General features: G+C 35.4%; 1 protein-coding gene across 4 annotated transcripts in view; it reads right to left on the bottom strand.

Annotated features, from left to right (window-relative positions):
* The window catches only part of KLHL13 (kelch like family member 13), a 239,134-nt gene that overhangs the window by 121,972 nt on the left and 94,325 nt on the right, over positions 1-22,837 (bottom strand). For all 4 annotated transcript variants that reach the window (XM_036443430.2, XM_036443435.2, XM_036443431.2 and 1 more), the window contains exon 2: positions 2,542-2,615. In XM_036443430.2, coding sequence (XP_036299323.1) covers positions 2,542-2,615 — 74 coding nt within the window. The remainder of the gene's footprint in view (positions 1-2,541; positions 2,616-22,837) is intronic.

Genomic DNA, 22,837 nt, shown 5'->3' with positions numbered 1-22,837 from the left:
TAGAGTGTGAAGAATCTGGTTGAACGCCAAATATTGTCAAATTTATCCTTAAATATTTCATTACTCCATTCCCCCCGATCCACTGCTATTACCATTGTTCAGACTCTCCTCATTTCTTATTTTTACTACAGTAGCAACATAACAAGCAAGGATCCAGGTATCACCATTCATGGCTACATCCCTAATACCTTGGATGGTAAGTGATATAAATATTCGTTTAAGGGCTGAAAATCTGATTACATTGTGTTTCAAATTCTTTTTCCTGTATTCCAAATACAAGAGAATATTTTATGCTGTGTTTTATTTGTCAAAGAATACTTTTAGAAAACTTGAACACAGAGCTTTATAGATTCTTATAGAAATCCTTAATAGAGATAGGAACATCACAAAACACCATCACAACACCAAATGGGTGACTTTTACCACAATGCGCTCCTCCCAGACATTACTATAACGTATGCAGAAGGATGCTGCTCAGAACAAGATGCTCCTTGCAGCAAAGCAAGCCACATATAGCTGATCTCTCTCTGTACCTCATAAATCACTGGAATAGAACTTCAAATATAGTAAATATGGTGAGTGATAGACTGCAAGATGAAAAACATCTAAGACTAGTAAGAAGTTAATGCTATTCTGCAACCTTTAATTATCTTTCCACTTGCTTTATTAATTTTTCATAGCTATTTCCTTCTGTACATATATTTTTGTTTTTTTCTCTGACCACACCAATAACTCCACCAAAATTCAAGCTCAATGAAAATAAAGTTTTGCCAAAACCAGTTTGGCTCAGTGGATAGAGTGTTGGCCTTCGGACTGAAAGGTCCCAGGTTCAATTCCGGTCAAGGGCATGTACCTTGGTTGTGGGCACATCCCCAGTAGGGGGTGTGCAAGAGGCAGCTGATCGATGATTCTCTCTCATCAATGTTTCTAACTCTCTATCCCTTTCTCTTCCTCTCTGTAAAAAATCAATAAAATATATTTTTATAGCATACTTGAATTTGTTTCTTTTCATTATTTTATTGAGGTATAATTACATACACTAAAATAAACACAGTCCAGTTCAAAATGTAAAACAATTTCATCCTACCAGAGAATTCCCTTGTGCCCATTTCTAGTCCATATCCCTCCACTTATACTAAGAGAAACAAATTCAAGTATGCTATAACCATGTCAGTTACTAACTTGAATCTGTCTTACCATTTCATCTTCTGATCTTCCTATTCAACAGTGCTTGAACTCTGCATACTGAATTCTTCATTATGAATTCAACATCTCCCAATTATTATTGTCTTCTATATTTTCACTCAATATGCCCATACATTATCCCGCTATGATTTTCTTGCTTTCTGGGTTTCTGAGCAAGTCTACCTTACAACCCCATGCCCAGATGAGATAACACATTCCAACAAATAGTCATCGTTCATATGATATTTGCCTAATGAGATTATTATGTGAAAATCCTAGTGTAGTATCTGACAAGCAATGATGATTTTATATACGTCCACTTCCTACTTCAACCTTTCCACTTATTTTATATTCTTTTAAGACACACCTATATTTTAAAGTATCTTAAATGTCAAAAACACAATTATTATATTTTCAAAATAGTTAAAATCCCACATTGATATCTCAATACTTCCAGTGATATACCATGTGTTATTTGTGCCACCCTCCTTTTCTCTATTTCTCTCCCCTCCTATGTACACACAATAGACAATTATTTAATCTCAAAATAATCCTAAAATGTAGGTATTATTATTATTATCCCCATATCATAAATAAGGAACTTAAGGCACAGAGCAATGAAGAAAATTTCCCAACGTTACACCATTACTGAGTGTCAAAACCATGATATAGACAATTCCATCACATTATTTCAAATGCTTCACCCAAACCATACAACTAAACTATTGAGAACAAGGGATAGTCTTCCATACCTACAAAGCAAAGGCTATGTATGTTCCTTTGACCCATGAATTTAAAACTCTAAAGTGTCAGAGGAAGCTCTGAAATTCTCATGATTCCCTGTAAAAGTTTTGATTGGATATTTTTAAATTGTATTTTTCAATTACAGTTGACATCCAATATAATTTTATATTATTTTCAGGTGTTGAGAATAATGGTAAGACTCATTGGAAATTTAAATAACAGAAACATACACACAATCATAGAGCAATACTATTTTTAAAATACTTGTTGAGACATCTTTTCTTATGCAATGGATACCAGTATTCATTCATTGATATGCTTTAAAACTAAAATTTCAATCAATAGCTCCACTGACTGAATTCTATATGTTCACAATTTATACTAATTATGATTTCTATGTATATTTTTTATTTGTTCATTAGTTCAGAACATATGATCACTAACACGTTCATCATTCACTTTGTCAATAATTTTATTCATTCATATAGCAAATACTTTTATTTCATTTCAGATATCCAATAAATACTTATTGAGTAGCAACTATGTTAGATATACCAATGGGCAGGAAAGACATTATGTAACTCATAAGGTAAATTTTTTCCATAAATATACCTGTTACGGAGAACTGCAGCAACTGATTCCCCTAAATGCAGTTGATCCATCACCTCCACAAGCTGGATAAGAATCTGTTCAAGGGTGGGAAAAGTCAATATTTACTATGAAAATCAATACTAGAAATTTCAAATTGTGCTACTTTTGTAGTATTTTAAATATTTTGTGACAGAAATGCAAAATTATATCCATGTACCTAATGTCCATATGATAATTTAGAAAATAAAGGAAATTAAGAAACTCAATCTGCAATAGTCAAAATATCTACAAAATGCCATACTAAATCATTAAATAGTATTGACAAAAATTCATGTGAAATCATTAGCTAGCAATTACCCATGGAAAAACAGAGTATACAGAAGTTGGATTAAATGAAAGTCAGAAGAACTGAGGAGTCTGTGTGAAGTTGGGTTAGACAAAAGAAGTTAAAGCAAGGGGTTGAGGCAAACATATGCCAAGTAGACACTGAAAGGACTAATTTCCATTTTACCAGGAAACCAAAGGCCTGAGAAGCCCATAAGCAGAGCCCACAATTTTAGAAGTGATTAGTCAAAATTAAGGCTAGAAAGGTATAATATTTTAAGTCTAAAGACATAAAATAGGTAGTGAGGGTAAAAGCATTGATTTCCTGATCTGCACTGAATTTTTTTTTTGGTCATGCCTGTTGATTTTTTTTTATGGGAAAGGAGGAGGTTGTTTGTAGTAAACTGAACTTTATCTAATTAATATACTGTTTTTTAGTAATGTGAATGCTTTGTGTTGAGATGTAGAGTATATATAATGTATTTTATTAATTTCAAATACATTGGGAAGCAAAAACATATTTTTAATTAAGGACATACAGATGACCAATAGACATATGAAAGAATGCACAAGGTCACTAATTATCAATGTTGGTGAGAATGTGGGGAAAAAGGAACCCTTTTGCATTGTAGCTGGGAGTGCAAACTGGTGCAGCCACTATGGAAGATAATATGGAGTTTCCCCAAGAAATTAAAAATGGAACTGCCATTTGATCTAGTGAACCCACTTCCAGGAATATATCCTAAGAATCCTGAAACACCAATCAGAAAGAATATATGCACCTCTATGTTCATAGTAACAGTATTCACAATAGCTAAGATATGTAAACACCCCAGGTGGTCCATCAACAGTTGAGAGGATTAAAAACTATGGTACATATACACAATAGAATACTTTGTGACTTTAAAAAAGAAGGAACAGAATGAATAGACCTGGTGACTATTATACTAAGCAAAACAAGTCAGCAGAGAAAGACAAATACCATATTAGCTCACTAACATGTGGAAACTAAAGAGCAAAATAAACTGACAAAGTGGAACAGACTGGAAGGAGGCAAAAGAGTAGGGGTGAGAATGACTGGATAAGGAAGTTGAAGAGATTAGCTAGAGAACACACTAGTGTATACATATCCCAAGGACATGGATAATACTTTGGTGAAGGCCAAGTAAGGAGGAGGCAAGAGTAAATGGAGGTGCGCAAAGGGAAGGAAATGGGGGACATCTTCAATAATGTCAACATTAAAAATTTTAATTAAAAATCACTTTATTGCATTAGGAAAATGCAATTTGATTTGTTTATATAATTATGTTTGCTGTAAAATGATTTGAAGAACAAAATAATTAAGCTTGAGGGGGAAAAAATGTTGTCTTCATTGTTCCTTACCCTATTTATGTCCCTTAATTTAGAGACAATACCAAAAGAAGAATAAAACACTCTACTTCTTATGTCTTCATAACTCAAAAAAATGAAACAAATCAAATGGCAATATAACATTTATATTTATTTCATATTCCTATTCTATGCTTACAATCCTACCACAATTTTAAAAATTGAGCAGACTAAATCATTTTTTTTTAATTTAAGCATTTCAAAATCAACTGACTTTGACTTACCTTTTCTAAAAATGCTCTAGTGTCAAAAGAATTGTAAGTGTTGAGGAATTTTAATTTTGTTTAGGTTACGAATTTTTTAGAAGATGAGTCATGAAAAAAATCCAACTATATCAAGATTACTATTAGGGAGATAGGAAGATGGCTGCAAGATAGTGTGGGAGTGAGAGAAGAAAGGAGAGTGTGTGGACCTATGGGGAGTATATATTTGTGATTGAGGGACAGCTATATTCCAAGGGACTGTTGGGGTCTGCCAGACTGGTCTCCTCTGACCAGGCAGCCTCCACTGCTGCTGAAATCTCTCCTAGAGCAACCACCTCTGCCACAGAGATTACGCTATCTTGAAGGGGGGAGTGGCTGTGATGGGAAGCCTAGCCTTACCTTCAACCAGGAAGAATTGGATACCTCCCTAAACCCTACAACCATAACACCCAGGGACCAGCTGCAAATCCAAGAACATCAGGTCTCAAGCAGAGCGAATATGCGGACTCGGACAAGCTCTGCACCTTCTCACTGAAAGGTCAGATTTGGCCCAGAGAAAGGTGAGGTCTGCAATCCCAGCTGAAGGGAGAAATACATGCAGCAGACTCTAGACTCTAGACTCTAGGGGTGTCGAACTCAATCAGAGAAGGGGCCAAAATCTAAAATTCAGCCTAAATCGCGGGCCGAATGGTTTACTGAACAGTCATAAACTGTCATTGTGATGGAAACGCAGCGGAGTGCAGTGATGACAGCGCAGTGCGGGCCACATTGCAAGGCCTGGCGGGACGGATTTGGCCCGCGGGCCTTGTGTTTGACACATGTGGTCTAGAGGTTCAGAGAAAGTCAGTACTCCACAAAAATCCGCGGACATTGGGGCCAGTGTACTCTGCAAATGTGGAAGGAGATCCACAGGGCTGCTGGCAGAAGGCAACTCTAAAAATCAACCCACAGCTGGGCTGGGCACAAAAGGAAGCCTGACGCTTTACCCATAAACCAGCTGTGCTGTGGCAGGGGAAAAAGACGTGCACAGATACATGAGCAGAGTTGCACACATTTGCTGGGGAAGAACAGTCTCCAGATCACACACTTACTCTGGCTCTTTTTTTCTCTTTAAATCTTGCTTTTGATTACTAAGTCCAGTATATAGGATCACCCAATTAAAAACACTCTCAGAGACTGCAGGGGAAAGTTGTTTTTGTGGAACCTGGGGATCAGAGCAGGGAGAAACGATCAGAAAACCAACTCTGGGGCAAACCAGTATTACTTGCAGCAGCGAAAATATATTCTAAAAACTGGGTAGAAAGGACTTACAGCCTTGAATGTCAATACAGAAACACTGCCACCCAGGGGTTGAATCACAAACTCTTATGTAAACACAACCATAGGCAGGCTGAGTAACAAAGAAATACTGCCTCTTTGAAAACAAGATTGTGGCATATCACACAGAAGAACTGTGGAACTCAGGGAACTGTCCTCACTACCTGACAGAAAACAGGTGTGCAAAACAGAACAGTAGAGGAAGCGAATGAACTTCACTACTGCACATTTTTATTTTTACTTAAGAAACTAATTTTTTTCCACTGGATTTTATCTTTTTAATTATATTATTTATTTTTAATTAATATTATTCCTACTACTATTTTACCTTTTTTAAAAGGTTCATATTATTTTGCCTTCATTTTATTTTGAGATTAGTGTTCTACATTGTATTTTCATTTTTCCTTTAGCATCATTTTACTCTATCTCAACTTTACATTTACACCAACATTCACTTCCCCAATTTTCCACTTTTGTTGTCCTATTTCTCTTACCCTATTCCTGATTTAGATTGGACCTATTCCTTCTTTTTAGCTCCTGTTAAAAATTCATCCTATTTATATATGGAATTTCTGATCCCTTGCTATAAGTCCATAACACTTCTCTCTTCTCTTTCTGCACTATCCAAATACTTTTCTCTCCCCCACTTTGTGTGTGTGTGTGTGTGTGTGTGTGTGTGGTTTTTAAAAATTTTTGTTTTTTAATTTTGTTTTGTTTTGCCCTTCTTTTTCTCTGTTCTATTATTGTTAGTTTGATTATTGATTAGATTGGTTTTTTGTTTGTTGTTTTTTTGTGTGTGATTCTCTCTCTTTTTTTGCTTCTGTTTTTCCTCTCCTTGCTTGTTATTAGTTGTTGTCTGTAGTTTTCATTCATATCTGGGTGTCAGTTGTACACATTTTTTTCTTAGTTGTTCTATTAGAGTTTTCTGCCCATATAAATAGTTTCTTCCCCTGCTTTTTATTCTCTTTCTTTTCTCTCTTGCTTTTCTTTCCTTTTCTCAAAATCATTTTGCACTCTTTTTTTATCCCCTAATTCTCTTTTCTCTGGTGGTCACCCTTATTTGGGGTTATTAGTATCATGAATACATTTGTGTTCAGTGCCTTGTATGTAGTGCCTTATTGTGTTGCATTTTGTGGCTTTAAGTCAACACAGGAGAGAGAGCTACATAACCAGACACCTGGAAAGGAGAGATCATGGGGAAACAAAGAAACAGCTATCATACAAAAGAAAAAGAGGCATCAACAGAGAAGGAAGTAAACGAAATGGAGGCAAGCAATATGTCAGGGAAAGAATTCAGAGAAATGGTCATAAGGTCGCTGAAAAGGTTGAAAGACAAATTCAATATGAGTAAGAACCAACAGGAAATGATAAGAACCAAGAAGAAATGAAAAATGACATTGCTGCCATAAAGAACTCAATATAAAGTCTCAACAGTAGACCAGAAGAAGCAGAGGACCACATCAGTGAGCTAGAAAACAAGGTAGAAATAAATACCCAAGCAGAGCAGAATCTAGGGGGGGGGGGGGGGGAAGAAGCTTAAAAAACAAGAGGAGAGCCTAAGGGAACTTTGGGACAATACCAAACGAAACAACATTCATATAGTAAGGGTGCCAGAAGGAGAGGAAACTGAGCAAGGAATAGAAAACCTGTTTGAAGGAATAATGATAGAAAACTTCCCTGATATAGGGAAGAAAAAACTCACACAAGTCCAAGAAGCTCACAGAGTCCCAAACAAATTGAACCCCAAAAGACCAATGCCAAGGCACATTATAATTAAATTGGCAAATACCAACGACAAAGTAAGAATCATAAAAGCAGCCAGAGAGAGACAGAAAGTTACCTACAAAGGATCCCCCATCACCTAGTGACTGAATTCTCAACAGAAACACATCAGGCCAGAAGGGAATGCAATGAAATATACAAAATCATGTAAAGGAAGGGACTGAATCCAAGAATACTGTACCTAGCAAGGCTATCAATCAAAATTGATGGTGAAATCAGGAGCTTCACAGGCAAGAAAGGACTAAGGGAGTATATGAGTTTATTACCACCAAACCAGTAATGCAAGAGATGATAAAGGGTCCACTGTAAATAGAAGAAATCAAAAATGAGAAGGAAAAGAGGAGTAAAGATTAAAAATGGTGACAAACAAGTACCTATCAATAACAACTTTAAATGTAAATGGATTAAATGCCCCAAATGAAAAGACATAGGATAAATGAGTGGATAAGAAAACATGACCCATTTATCTGCGGTCTACAAGAAAGCCAACTCAAAAAAAGACGCACACAAACTGAGGGTAAAAGGATGGGCAAGGTTTTTTTCAGGTGAATGAAAATTTAAAAAAGCCAGGGTAGCAATACTAATAGGTGACAAATTAGATCTCAAAGTGAAGGACATAAAAAGAGATGAGAAAGGCCACTTCGTAATACTAAACGGAGGAATCCAACAAGAAGTAATAACTCTGGTAAACATATACACACCCAATACAGGAGCACCAAAATACATAATAAATCTTCTAGAGAAAATCAAGAGAGAGATTAACAGCAATATAATCATAGTAGGGGACTTTAATAGCCACTATCAACATTGAACAAATCCTCTAAACAAAAAATCAGCAAAGAAACATCAATCATAAACGATTCACTAGATCAGATGGAATTAATTGACATCTTCAGAACATTTCACCACAAAGTCACAGAATATACATTCCTCTCAAGTGCACATGGGTCATTCTCAAAGATAGACCATACATTGGGTCACAGGCAAAGTCTCTTTTATTCAAGAAGATAGAAATCATATCAAGTATTTTCTCAGATCATAATGATATAAAACTGGAAATCAACTACAATAAAAAAATAAAAATAAATCAAACACATGGAGACTAAATAGCATACTATTAGACAATGACTGGGTTATCAGAGAGATTAAAGAAGAAATAAAAACATCATGCCAACAAATGACAATGAAAACACAACAATCCAAAATCTATCGGACACAGTGAAAACAATCTTGAGAGGGAAGTTCATAGCTCTACAGGCCTACCTTAAAAAACAAGAATGGTAATAAATTATCTAACCATACCACTCAACGACTTAAAAAGAGAGCAACAAGAAAAGCCCAGAGTAAGTAGAAGGCAGGGAATAATAAAGATCAGAGCAGAAATAAATGACATAAAGGAAAAAAAAAAAAAAAAACACAGACAAAAGATCAACAAAACCAAGAGCTGCTTCTCTGAAAGTATAAACAAGATAGATGAACCTCAAACCAGGCTCACCAAGAAGCAGAGAGAGGACTCAAATAAACAAAATCAGAAATGAAAAATGAAAGAGGTGAAGTAACGACCGATCCCACAGAAATACAAATGATTATGAAAATATACTATGAACAACTCTATTCCAATTAAATGGACAGCCTAGATGAAATAGACATATTCTTAGAAATATACAAGCTCCCAAACTTAATCAAGAAGAATCAAAAAACCTGAAGAGGCCAATAACTACTGAAGAAATTGAAACAGCAATCAAAAATCTTCCAGCAAACAAATGCCATGGTCCAGATGACTTTACAGGGGAGAATTAACAGACATTCAAGGCATAACTAAATCCTATCCTCCTCAGACTATTCCAAAAAACTCAAGAGGAAAGAACACTTCCAAGCTCCTTCTATGAAGCCAGCATCACCCTAATACCAAAACCAGATAAAGACAACACAATGAAAGAGAATTGCAGGTCAATATCCCTCATGAATACAGATGCTAAAATCCTCAATAAAATTCTAGCAAATTGGATCCAGCAGTACATTAGAAATATCAAACACCATGATCAAGTAGGATTTATCCCGGAGATGCAAGGATGGTAAATATCTACAAATCAATAAACATGATATCACATAAACAAATTGAGAGATAAAAATTGCATAGTCATATCAATTGATGCAAAAATAGCATTTGACAAAATCCAACACCCTTTCTTGATAAAAACTCTCAGCAAGGTGGAAATAGAAGAATCATACCTCAACTTGATAAAAGCCATTAATGACAAACCCACAGCCAACATCATACTCAATGGGCAAAAATTAAAACCATTTCCCCTAAGAACAGGAACAAGACAGGGATGCCCATTCTCACTACTCCTCTTCGACATAGTGCTGGAAGTACTTACTAGCCATAGCAATCAGACAAGAAGAAGACATAAAAGGCATTCAAATTTGAAAAACTCTCCTTATTTGAAGATGACATGATTTTGTACATAAAAAAAACCTAGACTCCATAAAAAATTATGAGTCAATAAATGAATTCAGCAAAGTAGCAGGATATAAAATTAATGCCAAGAAATATATGGCATTTCTATACAAAAATAGTGAACTTACAGAAAGAAAGACTAAAAAAGAAAACCCATTTACAATCACACCAAAAAAATTAAGATGCCTAGGAATAAACTTAACTAAGAAGGTAAAAGACCTATACAAGGAAAACTACAGGACACTGAAAAAAAAAGAGATAGAGGAAGACATAAACAGATGGAAGCACATGCAAAAGAATGAAACTAGACCACCAACTTACACCATACACAAAAATAAACTCAAAATGGGTAAAGGACTTAAACATAAGATGGGAAATCATAAAAAAAAAATATTAGAGGAATCCACAGGCAGCAAAATCTCAGACATATGCTGAAGCAATTTCTTCACCTATACCACTCCTTGGGCAATAGAAACTAAAGAGAAAATAAACAAATGGGACTGCATCAAAATAAAAAGCTTCTGCACAGCAAAAGAAACCATTAACAAAACAACCAAAAAAGCCCGCTGTATGGGAGAATATATTTGTAAATGTTATCACTGATAAACTTTAATCTCCAACATTTACAGGGAACTCATACAACATAACAAAAGGAAAATAAATGATCCAATTAAAAAAAATGGACAACGTATCTAAATTCATACTTTTGGAAAGTAGTCAGAAGGAAGGGCAAAAGACATATGAAAACATGCTCAATGTCACTAATTATCTGAGATGAAAATCAAAACGACAATGTGGTACCATCTCACACCCGTGAGAATGGCTATCATCAACAAATCAACAAACCACAAATGTTGGTGAGGATGTGGAGCTAAAGAAACTCTTTTGTACTGCTGGTGGGAATGCAGTCTGGTGCAGCCACTGTGGAGGACACTATGGAGTTGCCTCAAAAAAATAAAAATATTGTAGAACTCCCATTTGACCCAGTGATCCCACTTCCATGAATATACCCCAAGAAACTAATAACACCAATCAGAAAGGATATATGCACCCCTATGTTCATAGCAGCACAATTTACATTAGCTAAGATTGAAAACAGCCTAAATGCCCATCAGAAGATGACTGGATTAGAAAACTATGGTACATATACACAATGGAATGCTACACTGTTATAAAAAAGGAATTCTTACCATTTGCAGCACCATGGATGGAACTGGAGAGCATTATGCTGAGTGAAATAAGCCAGGCAATGAAAGAAAAATACCACATAATCTCACTCATTTATGGAAAATAAAGAACATTATATCCTGATGAATAAAAAGATAGATACAGAGGCAGGGCAGCATAGAACAGACTGTCAAATTATAGTGGGAAGGCTGGGTAGTGTTGGGAGGTGGGGAAATAGATCAACTGAAGGACTTGTATGCATGCATATAAGCACAACCAATCATTGGGGGAGGGGGAGAGGGCATGTGCCAGGGAGTAGAAGAGGCTGGAGTAAGGTCAATGGGGGAGGGGGGGGAAATGAGGTATATGTACTACTATTTGTTATACTTTAAACAAAAAAAATAATTTTTTTAATTTAAAAAATAAAAGCAAAAAACAACAACAACTGAATCTTGGGTAGAAATATATGTCTTAAAATTAGGCATGCACATTTTCACTTAATCCCATATTTTCCACCAATCTACCTGCTCCACTTGGATCTTTGAATCTGGGGTGTTCCCATTCAAATACTCCATATAAGAAACCTCTTATCTTCTGAGGAACAGAGTGGGCAACAAGACTTGGACTCTAGCAACTTATTATAAACACTTTCAAGATACAGCCCAAGTTTTCAATCTCATGACTCATTCCTGCCTTCCCCAGATCAGGCACCTCCAAGTTTTGAATCATTAGAAGTTATAGAGGATGAATTAGTTCATTTTTCTCAAATGTTGGTGTAAGGGGATATAATGGAGTTGTAACTTCCTTTTCTCTAACTAAAAAATTAGTTTCAAACTTACATCTGTCAATGTTTCCACTCCTGTTCTCTTTGACCTTTGTAAATGTTTTTTTTTTCCATTTCATTACTTTAATTTTAATGGAGTTAGGGAAAGAGATGATATAAACACATGATCAATTTATGCAGGATTTAACTAAAACCTACTGTTTTATAAGCTTTAATTGACACTGTCTGCAACATAGTGAAGAGAGAGAGAGAGAGAGAGAGAGAGAGAGAGAGAGAGAGAGAGAGAGAGAGAGAGGAGAGGAGGGAATGGAGACTAGTTAATAAACTAATAAACTACTTCCATAGACAAGGCAGGAAAAAAAAAAGCACAGACAGTGGCTATAGGCATAGCCAGGGAGAACTAGAACTTACAACTGAAGATCACGGTCAGATATCAAAGGGGAAAGGGGACATCAAGGACAAAATCTATATGTGTAACTGAATGAAATGGTGTTGATATCAAGTGAGGTAGGGTTCAGAGAAGAAAGAACAATATTGAAAGCAAGGAGAACAATGGTTTGACATAGGCGTATTGAAATAACCTAGGACATACAACATAGTAACTAATAGAAAAATGGATATATAGACATTTAGATTGGAACCACAATGAAAATATAGGGATATTTAGCCATTAAGTAATAGCTGAAGTGATGAGATTTAGAAATATTACTCAGGATTTTATTTGCCATGTGAAAGGTGGAATTCCAAAAAACAATGTTGTAGAAGAAACAGGAAGACAAGCTAGCAAAGAAAAAACGGAGAGGATAGGTAGGAGAGAAAGTAAGAGAATTGTGATATGAAAGTTGAGAAGTGTGGTACAGAAGAGTAGATGGAAGAAATTCAACTGTTTTAAACTCTGCTGAGATTAAAGAAGATAATGCTAATTGGGTTAATAGTTGATAAATAAATGATGACCTTTTTAAAAAAAGTCAATATGGATGGGGAGAACCACACTTCAGTGGTTTGATAAATAAAACAAAAATAAATTATTTTAGGAACTTGTGGGGAACTCAAATACACCAGGAAATGATTCTATGGCAAAAGTGGCTTCCAACCAAAGGGGAAAAGGATGATTAAAAATAATTGGGGAATAATTGGATAGCCATTTAGAAAAACAAATTGGTTGTACACTACTGCAGTTTACATGAGGGTAACCTATATAATTCCAGAATGATTAAATGTTTAAAGGTAAAAAATAAAACTGAAACAGTACCAAAGTAAACTCAAGTTATTTATAATCATGTAGTGAGGAAGTAAGCAGCACCCAAAAATCTAGGAACCATAAAAAAAAAACCTGTTAAGTCTGATTATATAAAAAACTATAACTCTGTACTTTAGAAATACCACAAAGTCAAATGGCATTTGATATGCCTGGAAAAAAAATAGTCACCATATACATGGCAGACAACAGAGGTCTAATGATTTAAAAATAGACACACAACTAATAAAAAAAAAAAAACAATAAAACACTACTGTAAAGCCGAGCAGACAATTCAAACAAGAATTACACATAAAAGAAATGCAAATCACTAATTAAAAGAAAAACAATTATTTTAAATGAGGCATTGCTTTCACTTAAGAAATTCACACACACACAAACACACACACACACACACACATACACACACACACACACACACACACACATACAGTCTGTTTATGTCCATTATTAGTGACAGGGAATTTAGATTTGAGGGTAATATTCACTTTCATTCTACACTCTTCTGTTGAATTTATTTCAAAATAAAAAATAAAAAAACAAAGAAGATCCAACAAAATTAGTAAGAAAGGAGTGGCCATGACATAGAGGACGCCATGAAGATGTAGTAACCTAGAATGTAACTGGATTACTCCTTTCAAAAGAAAGAATTCTTACCTTTTGCAATAGCATGGATGGAACTGAAGAGCATTATACTAAGCAAAATAAGCCAGTCAGAGAAAGATATATATCATATGATCTCACTCATTTATGGAATATAATGAACAACATAAACTGATAAAAAAAAAAAAAAGATAGAACAAGATCACAATTTTTTGTGTGCGTTTTTCCCCCCTACATTTTACCTTCAAAAGATAATAAGACATCTCTTAGGTCCTAGTTAGCATTGAAAACCCTACATGTCCCAAGAAAGTATTATAAACAAGAGAAAGACAACAAAAGAAAAAAAGCTTAGCAAAATTTTCAAATGAAATCTATGTAGAAATTCATAGTAGATAAAGAAAAATTATTGTGCATTTTACTGGGAGAAAAAATTAACTGGGTTCATCTATGAAAATTTCCAGTTTGGGATGATTTTAAGCAAGGTAAAAGTTGATGGGGTTTTTTTTCCCCATTGCCATAGTCATAGGCCATAATTTGATTTGTCCTCAACGTTACAAAGGGGGAAAATCTGAAGTGGATTTACAATACACTAATCATCTTAATAGAAAGCTGTTTACCCAAGCAAAATGAGGTCCATAAGCTATCTTAAAATAAAAATACCTACATCTTCAATAAAATGGAACTATCAAAGTCCAAGTGACTCTTGAAAAATCCAGATGCCAGTAGAGTTTTTATTTCATCATATTTTTCCAGTGTTGTAAAAGCAAAGATTGAATCGTTGTTTTTGAAATATGGTAGCAATCATACTTGGGTAAAAACTATTGTTTGAATTTTAACCCTACTATTCTGACTTCAACCTTCACTTACTTGCTTTGTTCATCGTGCGATGGGCTTAGGGAGGATGAGTTCAGGTTCTGGGCAAGGTTACAGACAGAACTTTCTTTTTCATTAAAGAGCCAGCCCTATGTACACTTGGTGGTTATCTTGATGCTGGCCTTGAAAACAATGCTGTTCTATCCAATTTAAAAAAAATGCACCTGGCATGGTATTGAGATTGTGGGCATATCTGGTCTCTGGCCTACAAGGTCAGACAGCTAAGTTTATCTTCATCATTCTTCAAACGGGCTAAAGCAAACTAGAAAGCAACATTTTATCTAGGAAGAACAGCAGAAAATTCCAAACAACAGTTTGTTGTAGAATGGGGGTTTTCCTTCTCAGAACCTTTAAAATAACTACCTGCCCCTAAAGCAGCGCAGTCGTTTGGAGTCCACCTGCGTGTGGTGCTCTTGCGGCTGCCCTGGCCAGTTCAATAAATTCTTGCCTGCTTTTTTTAATTAATCATCAGCCTCCGGTGGTCTTATTTTGAATCCAGGGTTTGACCCCACAACAGTTTTATCTTTTCACAAGAGGCCTTTAGCTGGAGGATTCTGGCTTTTGAATTAACCTATAGCTGAAATCTGAACTCCATGCTCTAAACACCAGACACCATATAAACAATAGCAAAAAAAGTATATCTTTCCCAGTGATAAATTCAGTATGGTATTTCTTTAAAAATAAAAAGTATTAGTACTTTCCCAAAATTACTTAGGTGAGTATGAATAAAGATATTTAAAATCTTTGACTACATTGTTGACAAAATGTTTGTGAGCAAATTTTGAAGAATTCACATTGATGAGCTTTTTAAAAGTCTATATATTTCTATATAATATAGATTTCTAAAGTATCAATATATATAAATATAATATATATAAATACTTGTTATTCTAAGAAAAATGTATTGAGTTCTGCCCATACTCAACTAATAAAGTCATCCTCTTTAATTAAGGTCTATTAATTAATGTACCATAATCATAAAAAATGTATTTATTTGCAATATGCTTCCTTAAAGATTTACCATATTCTTCAACATTAAATTAAAAAGAAATAATTAACTTTTAAAATATACAATACTGTTTAACATCACATTCAGTCACAGTCACAAGAATCAATTAAATGAAAACAATAAACCTGTTCTGATCACATCTAGTGTAGTTTATTTACCAGAGTTTTACCTCTTTTTAGTAAGTGATTTTCAAATATGGCAAAACTGTTGACAATTCACTCATCAGAACACAGAAAGCAACATTCCAGACAAAAGTCTTTCCAACATAATTAGCAAGTTAGATCATTCAACTTTTACTGTGCAAGTGCTGGAAAACAAATCAGTTTCACTAAAAAGAGATGTTGACAGGAAGCCAGGAAGGCTGGTCAACAACCTTAATTGCTCTAACCACTCACCCTTTAGTTAAGACATTGTTAGCTGAAGCAGCCTCCACCTTGTTTGTCCCAAGTAAGTTTCTGTTATTTCCTGCCTAAGGGCTACATGTAAATTTCTATTTATGTTGCCTAATATGGTTTCCCCAAAGCCTTAATAAAAGGGGATGGCAGGGCCAGAGCAGGGGTAGTTCTCCCACTAGAGTTGGACTACCGCCTGGCCCCCAGATATCACCAAATTGAATTTCTTCCAAGTCTCAAGTCTTTTCATTTGTGTGTGGCCCTTCCCCAGAACCCAAACCCTGAATTGTAACTCTTTCCACGCAGGACGTGAAAGAGATTCCTACAGTAAGAGATTCAAGAGAGAACAGCATTGCAGACCTGGATTAGATAGTTTATTTGGGTCTATCACAGATAATTTTAGCAAATTGAACAAAAAGAAAAAAGATAAAAAGGGAAATGCAGGTAGGTCTATCCTTTATATAATCTTTCATAGCCACCTTATGGGATATATTCAGGCCCATAGTTTAATAAATCAAAAAAGTTAAATTACAAATTATGATTTGATTTATTATTTGAACTAGACCCAAGACATTTTCTTTGTACACAGGCCTTCTAATTAGATCATAGTACCTTATTTCATAAATTAACCTTACCACCACAATGAATGCATGAACTTCGATTTACAAATTTGTATTCTTTAAAACAGAAAGAGAACATAAAAACACTTGCACATCAATAGGGATTCAGAATGCTTATGCATTTTTACAATTTCCCCCTATTATTTTTAAACTGCAGATCCAGGACTGATATGAATTGAGATCTCAGACTCAAAATTTTAAGGGATGCCAAAATTCATTAAACAAGATAAATGTTAAGGTAATGCCATTTTTAAAAAAGGCAATCCACAAATAATATTATATTTATTGATGAAAAATTGGATGCTTGCTCCCTAAGATCTGGAACAAGAAAAAGGTGCTGCTCTCCTCACTTCTGTTCCACAGCATGCTGGAAGTAGTAGCCAGCACAATTAGTTAAGAAAAAGAAATAAAAAGCATCCAAATTAGAAAGGAGGCAATAAAACTCTTTCTAGTCACAGGTGATATGAGTTGCATATAGAAAATCCTACAGAATTGAGTAAAAACACTATTAAAATTAATAACTGAGTTTATCAGTTACAAGGTATAAGATCAATATACAAAACCCAATTATATACACTTTCAATAACAATATGAAAGTGGAATTAAGAAAACAATTCCAGTCATGGCTGGGTGGCTCAGTTGGTTAGAGCATCATCCCATACACCAAAAGGTTTTGGGTTTGATTGCAGGTCAGGGTACATACCTAGGTTTCAGGTTCAATCCCCAGTAAGAGCACATACAGAAAGCGCTCACTCTCTCTCTGTCTCTCCCTCCCTTTCTCTCTCTCTCTCTCCCTCCCTTTCTCTCTCTCTCCAAATAAAGAAAATCATATACTTGGGTAAGGATTTTAAAAAATGAAAGAAAGGAAGGAAGGAAGGAAGGAAGGAAGGAAGGAAGGAAGGAAGGAAGGAAGGAAGGAAGGAAGGAAGGAAAGAAGAAAGAAGTTCTGTTAATAATAGTATAAAATACTTTGGAATACAGTTAACAAAAGAAATGCAAAATGTATACTCTCAAATGGCAAAACACTGCTAACAAAATCCAAAAAGGTCTAAATAGGTGTTTGTTTTTAAATCCCATGTTCACTGATTGACTTGAAATGCTTCTCAAAGTGATAAGCAAAGTTTACATAATCCCTATCAGAATCTCAACTGACTTCTTTGTAGAAACTACCTAGCTGATTCTAAAATTCAAATGAAATTGCAAGAGATCCAGAATAGCCAAAACAATATTAGAAAAAAAAAAAAAAAAAAACTAAAGTGGAAAGACTCATACTTCCTAATTTCAAAACTTACTACCAGGTAATGGTAATCAAAACAGTGTGGCATGGCACAAGAACAAACATACAGATCAATGGAATAGAATTAAGGATTCAGAAAAATAAAGCCATATTTCTATGGTCAGCTGAATTAAGAGAAGGGTACTAAGATCATGCAATAGAGAAAAAACTGTCTCTTTAAGAAGTGGTACTGGCACAACTGGATGCCACATTCAAAAATGAATTAATTTTGACACTTCACACTACATACAAAAACTAACTAAAATGAGTTAAAAACCTAAATGTTAAAGCTAAACTATAAAATTCTTAAGAGATGATATATAGGTAAATCGGTATGTCCTTGGATGTGGCAAAGGAGACTTAAATATGACACCAAAAGTATAGACAACCAAAGAAAACAGATAATTTAGACTTCATTAAAACTAAAAACTTTTGTACCAAAGAATATTACCAAGATAAGTGAAAAATCAATGCACAGAATTGAAGAGAATATTTGCAAATAATATTTGCAAGGGATTAATATTCAGAACTCCATTTCAACAACAAAAATGTCAATTAAAGAATGAACAAAAACTTGAACAGTCATTTCTATAAAGAAGATATAAAAATGACCAATAAGCACATGAAAAGATGCTCAATATCATTGGTCATTAGGAAAATGTAAATCAAATCCACATTGAGATTTGGTATATCCATACAGTAGAATACCATTTAACCATAAAAGGGAATGAAGTAGAGACATATGCTAAAACATGGATGACCATTAAAAACATTATATTAACTGAAAGAAGCCAGTAAGCCCTGGCCTGTGGTTAGAGCACCTGTGTACCAATGGGGTCTCAGGTTCAATTCCCTGGTTGCAGGATTAATCACCAGGCCTTGGCCAGGGCACATGCAGGAGGCAACTAATCAATATCTCTCTCACACATTGATGTTTCTCTCTCTCTCCCCCTCCCTCCTTCCCTTCCACTCTCTCTAAAAAACAATGGAAAAAAATATCCTTGGGTGAGGAATAATCAAAAAAGAAACCAGTAAAAAATAGTAACATATTATATAACTCAATTGATAAGAACTGTCCAAAAGAGGGAAATCTATGGGCAAAGAAAGTAGAGTAGTGGTTGCCTAAAACTGTAGGAGACAAGAGGTAAGGGGTGGGCAATAGTAGATTAATAATAACAGAATAAATAAATAAATAAATAAATAAATAATACAAGAATAAACTCTGTGTTTCATGTACTCACAACTGTAAACCCACTTTTGCCCCATCCTGAATATCTAGCAGGCGTCTTCAAACTACGGCCCGCGGGCCACATGCGGCCCGCAGAGGAGTCTGATCCGGCCCGCCAGGTTTTTTGGGCAGTGAGCGCAGCCGAGGTGTTACAGTAGGAATTAGTAGTTCATATAGTCCGGCCCTCCAGCTCTCTGAGGGACTGTGATCTGGCCCCCACTTTAAAAAGTTTGAGGACGCCTGAAAAGGGTAGATATTTTTCTCAAGACAAAAATACACCAAAATGGACTATTGTCATATTTGCATATATCAATGAATGTATTAAAATTATAGAATTGCACATTTTAAATAGATTAATTCTATGACATGTGAATTAAATCTCAATAAACCTGTGTTATAAAAATGTACATACTTGCAGAAAACCTATGATGAACAAAATATCAATATTTTAAATAAAGACAGCATCAGCATTACTGATTTCTCCTACTGCCTCAGGCTCCAGTATGGCTCAGCATGGCACTGCAGCTGTCTCACCCATATGCAGTGACAGCTTTGTAAATTTTAAGCATTTAAATGGACCCCCAACTTTCAGAAGTTATCACAAGACACTCAACTTTGTTTTCTTAGAATCAACTTTCTTTTCACACATTTGATTGGCAAAAATATTAAAAGAATGTAATCACAGTAGCTAGTACAAAATAGGTTTAGTATCAAACTGCTGACTAGTGACAACACGGTAGTGTATGCAAAACTGGAGGGACAACTAGAGAAGAAAACCCTAGTAAGAGCTGAAACCGGTTTGGCTCAGTGGTAGAGCGTCGATCTGCGGACTGAAGGGTCCCGAGTTCGATTCTGGTCAAGGGCATGTATCTTGGTTGCGGGCACATCCCCGGTGGGGGGGGTGTAGGAGGCAGCTGGTCGATATTTCTCTCTCATTGACGTTTCTAGCTCTCTAGCTCTCTCCCTTCCTCTCTGTAAAAAAAAAAAATCAATAAAATATACATTTTTAAAATCCCTAGTAAGAGAAGTCAGTGTGTCATGCCATCAATTAATATGACTTAAAGGCATTGGCTTGTTAATTGGGGCTTCCAATGTTCATGGTTTAGAGTAGAATTGCCAGGCAAAATATAGGACATCCAGTTAAATTCAATTTCAGATAAAGTATGAATATGTTTTTAGTATAAGGTTGTCCCCAGTGTTGCATGGGCTCTCCCTTAAACAAACAAACAAACAAAAGTTGTTTACCTGGAATTTGTGTTTGACTAGGTATCTTGCATTTTCATTTGCTAAATCTGACAACCCTAGTTTGGGGAACCAATTGCTAGTAGGGCAAACCACAGGGATTGAAAATGGCAAGTGAGGATTACTGAGGATTTGGGAGTCTGCCCTATAAACTTCAGCTTCATAAATTTCTTACTAAGAGTAAAGAAAGGAAGATGATTTGAAAACAAAAGAATTCACTTTGCTAAATATTTTTTTTACTTAGCATTTCTGACCATTACTCCATCTACCTTCAATAGATTAGAAAACCAAATGTTTATGATCATTTACGTACTTACTTACAGAAACACATAAAATATTGTTCTAATATTTCCCATTAAATATTTCTCCCTTATTTCCAAATTTCACATTACTAACAATAAAAGAGAGGTTGAAGGTGTTGGATTGGGTTACTATTTAAAAAGGGGAGGGGGATCACTTGAAAGTATCCAGAACACCAAGGGGTACACTGAGAACTTTTTTTTTCTTCAAAGTTTAGGACTCATACTTGAAAGGCTTCTTTTCTCTATACTACAGGAAGATGTCAAGCAGTCCAGGTGATAAATCTATAGCCCCCAAACAGAGGCCCAACCTCTGATCTCCAGCCTGGACAAGAGTTAAGAGACACTTGCATTTAATCCTCTATCTGTTTTATCAATGACCAAAAAAACAAACAAACAAACAAACAAATAAAACATTTTGCTTTAAAAAGCTTTTACCAAAGTGATTAGAAATTTAAAGAGAGAAAAAGGCACAAAATGGAATAAAAATGTGTGTATGTGTGTTTTAATGTTCTTCTCAGTGTGTATGAGAAGGGGAAAATACAGCAAGAGGCTATGTAAATATGCTGTCTTTAATAATTTCATGTCAGTCTTAGATTTCTCCTATGTTAAATCTAAGTAATCTCCATGGCTTCTACTGAAGCAGAGAATTTCATCTATAGCCAATAACACATGGAGGAATTGAATAAAAACCTGGAACAAAACATCTGCTATCATAAAAACCTACATCACCATGAAAAGGTCAATGATGTAGGCATTAACTCACTACTCAGTATTTCACATTTCTATTACCACACTGCATAGGCTGTCCTTAATTTCACTAAAGTTAGAATTCCCATACAGATATAACTGAAGATCTTATTATATACACTAGGATATTAATTGCATCACTATTTGCAAAAGCAGACACAGTCCAAATATCCATCAATGAGGGAGTGGTCGAATAAACTACAGTACATATACATAAAGGATTACTAAGCAGCTGTAAAACATAGGAATATCTCCATTTACTACTATAGCGTTATCTCCAGCATATATTCTTAAGCAAGAAGAAAGAAGAATGAAATGGAGAAGGAGGCCCTAACCAGTTTGACTCAGTGGATAGAGTGTCAGCCTGGGGACTCAAGTGTCCCAAGTTCGATTCTGGTCAAGGGCATGTACCTTGGTTGCGGGCACATCCCCTGTAGGAGGTGTGTAAGAAGCAGCTGATCGATGTTTCTCTCTCATGGATGTTTCTAACTCTATTCCTCTCCCTTCCTCTCTGTAAAAAAAAACAAACAATAAAATATACCTTTAAAAAAAGACATGAAGGAGAAGGAGGAGGGGAGAGATGGAGGGAAGAAGGAAGGATAAAACCTCATAATGTGTACTAGCTTTTTAAAATGTATTTTTATTTCAGAGAGGAAGGGAGAGGGAGAGATAGAAACATCAATGATGAGAGAGAATCATTGGTGGGCTGCCTCCTGCATGGCCCCCACTGGGGATTGAGTCCACAACCTGAGCATGTGCCCTGACCAGGAATCAAACTGTGACCTCTTGGTTCATAGGTCAATGTCCAAGCACTGAGCTAGATCCACTGGGCAAGTGTGCTATCTTTTATGTAAGAAGAGGGAAGGGATGGTTACCTATGTTGTGAAAGAAAGGTGGTAGTTAGACTTCTTTTAATATGACTTCTTTTGCTGATTTGACTTTTAAAATGTATAAATATTATATCTAATTCAAAACCAAAATTAATTTAAAATCAATATTAAAAGTAAAATTAAATAAATGGCCCTAACTGTGTATCATGTTGTTGATATGACTACACAGAAAAGAAATTTCAAATTTCAAATGACTATAAAACAAAATTTATACCTTAAGGACACCAGCCTGGACAAGAATTAATAGGCTTGCCCAAAAGCACAAATATGTATATACTAGAGCACATGTGTCAAACACAAGGCCCGCGGGCCAAATCCGTCCCGCCAGGCCTTGCAATGTGGCCCGCACCGCACTGTCATCACTGCACTCTGCTGCGTTTCCATCACAATGACAGTTTATGACTGTTCAGTAAACCATTCGGCCCGCGATTTAGGCTGGATTTTAGATTT

This window comes from Pipistrellus kuhlii, unplaced genomic scaffold (genome assembly GCF_014108245.1).
Source record: "Pipistrellus kuhlii isolate mPipKuh1 unplaced genomic scaffold, mPipKuh1.p scaffold_m20_p_19, whole genome shotgun sequence".
Classification (NCBI taxonomy): Eukaryota; Metazoa; Chordata; class Mammalia; order Chiroptera; family Vespertilionidae; genus Pipistrellus; species Pipistrellus kuhlii.
This window is presented reverse-complemented; position numbering and strand designations above follow the sequence as displayed.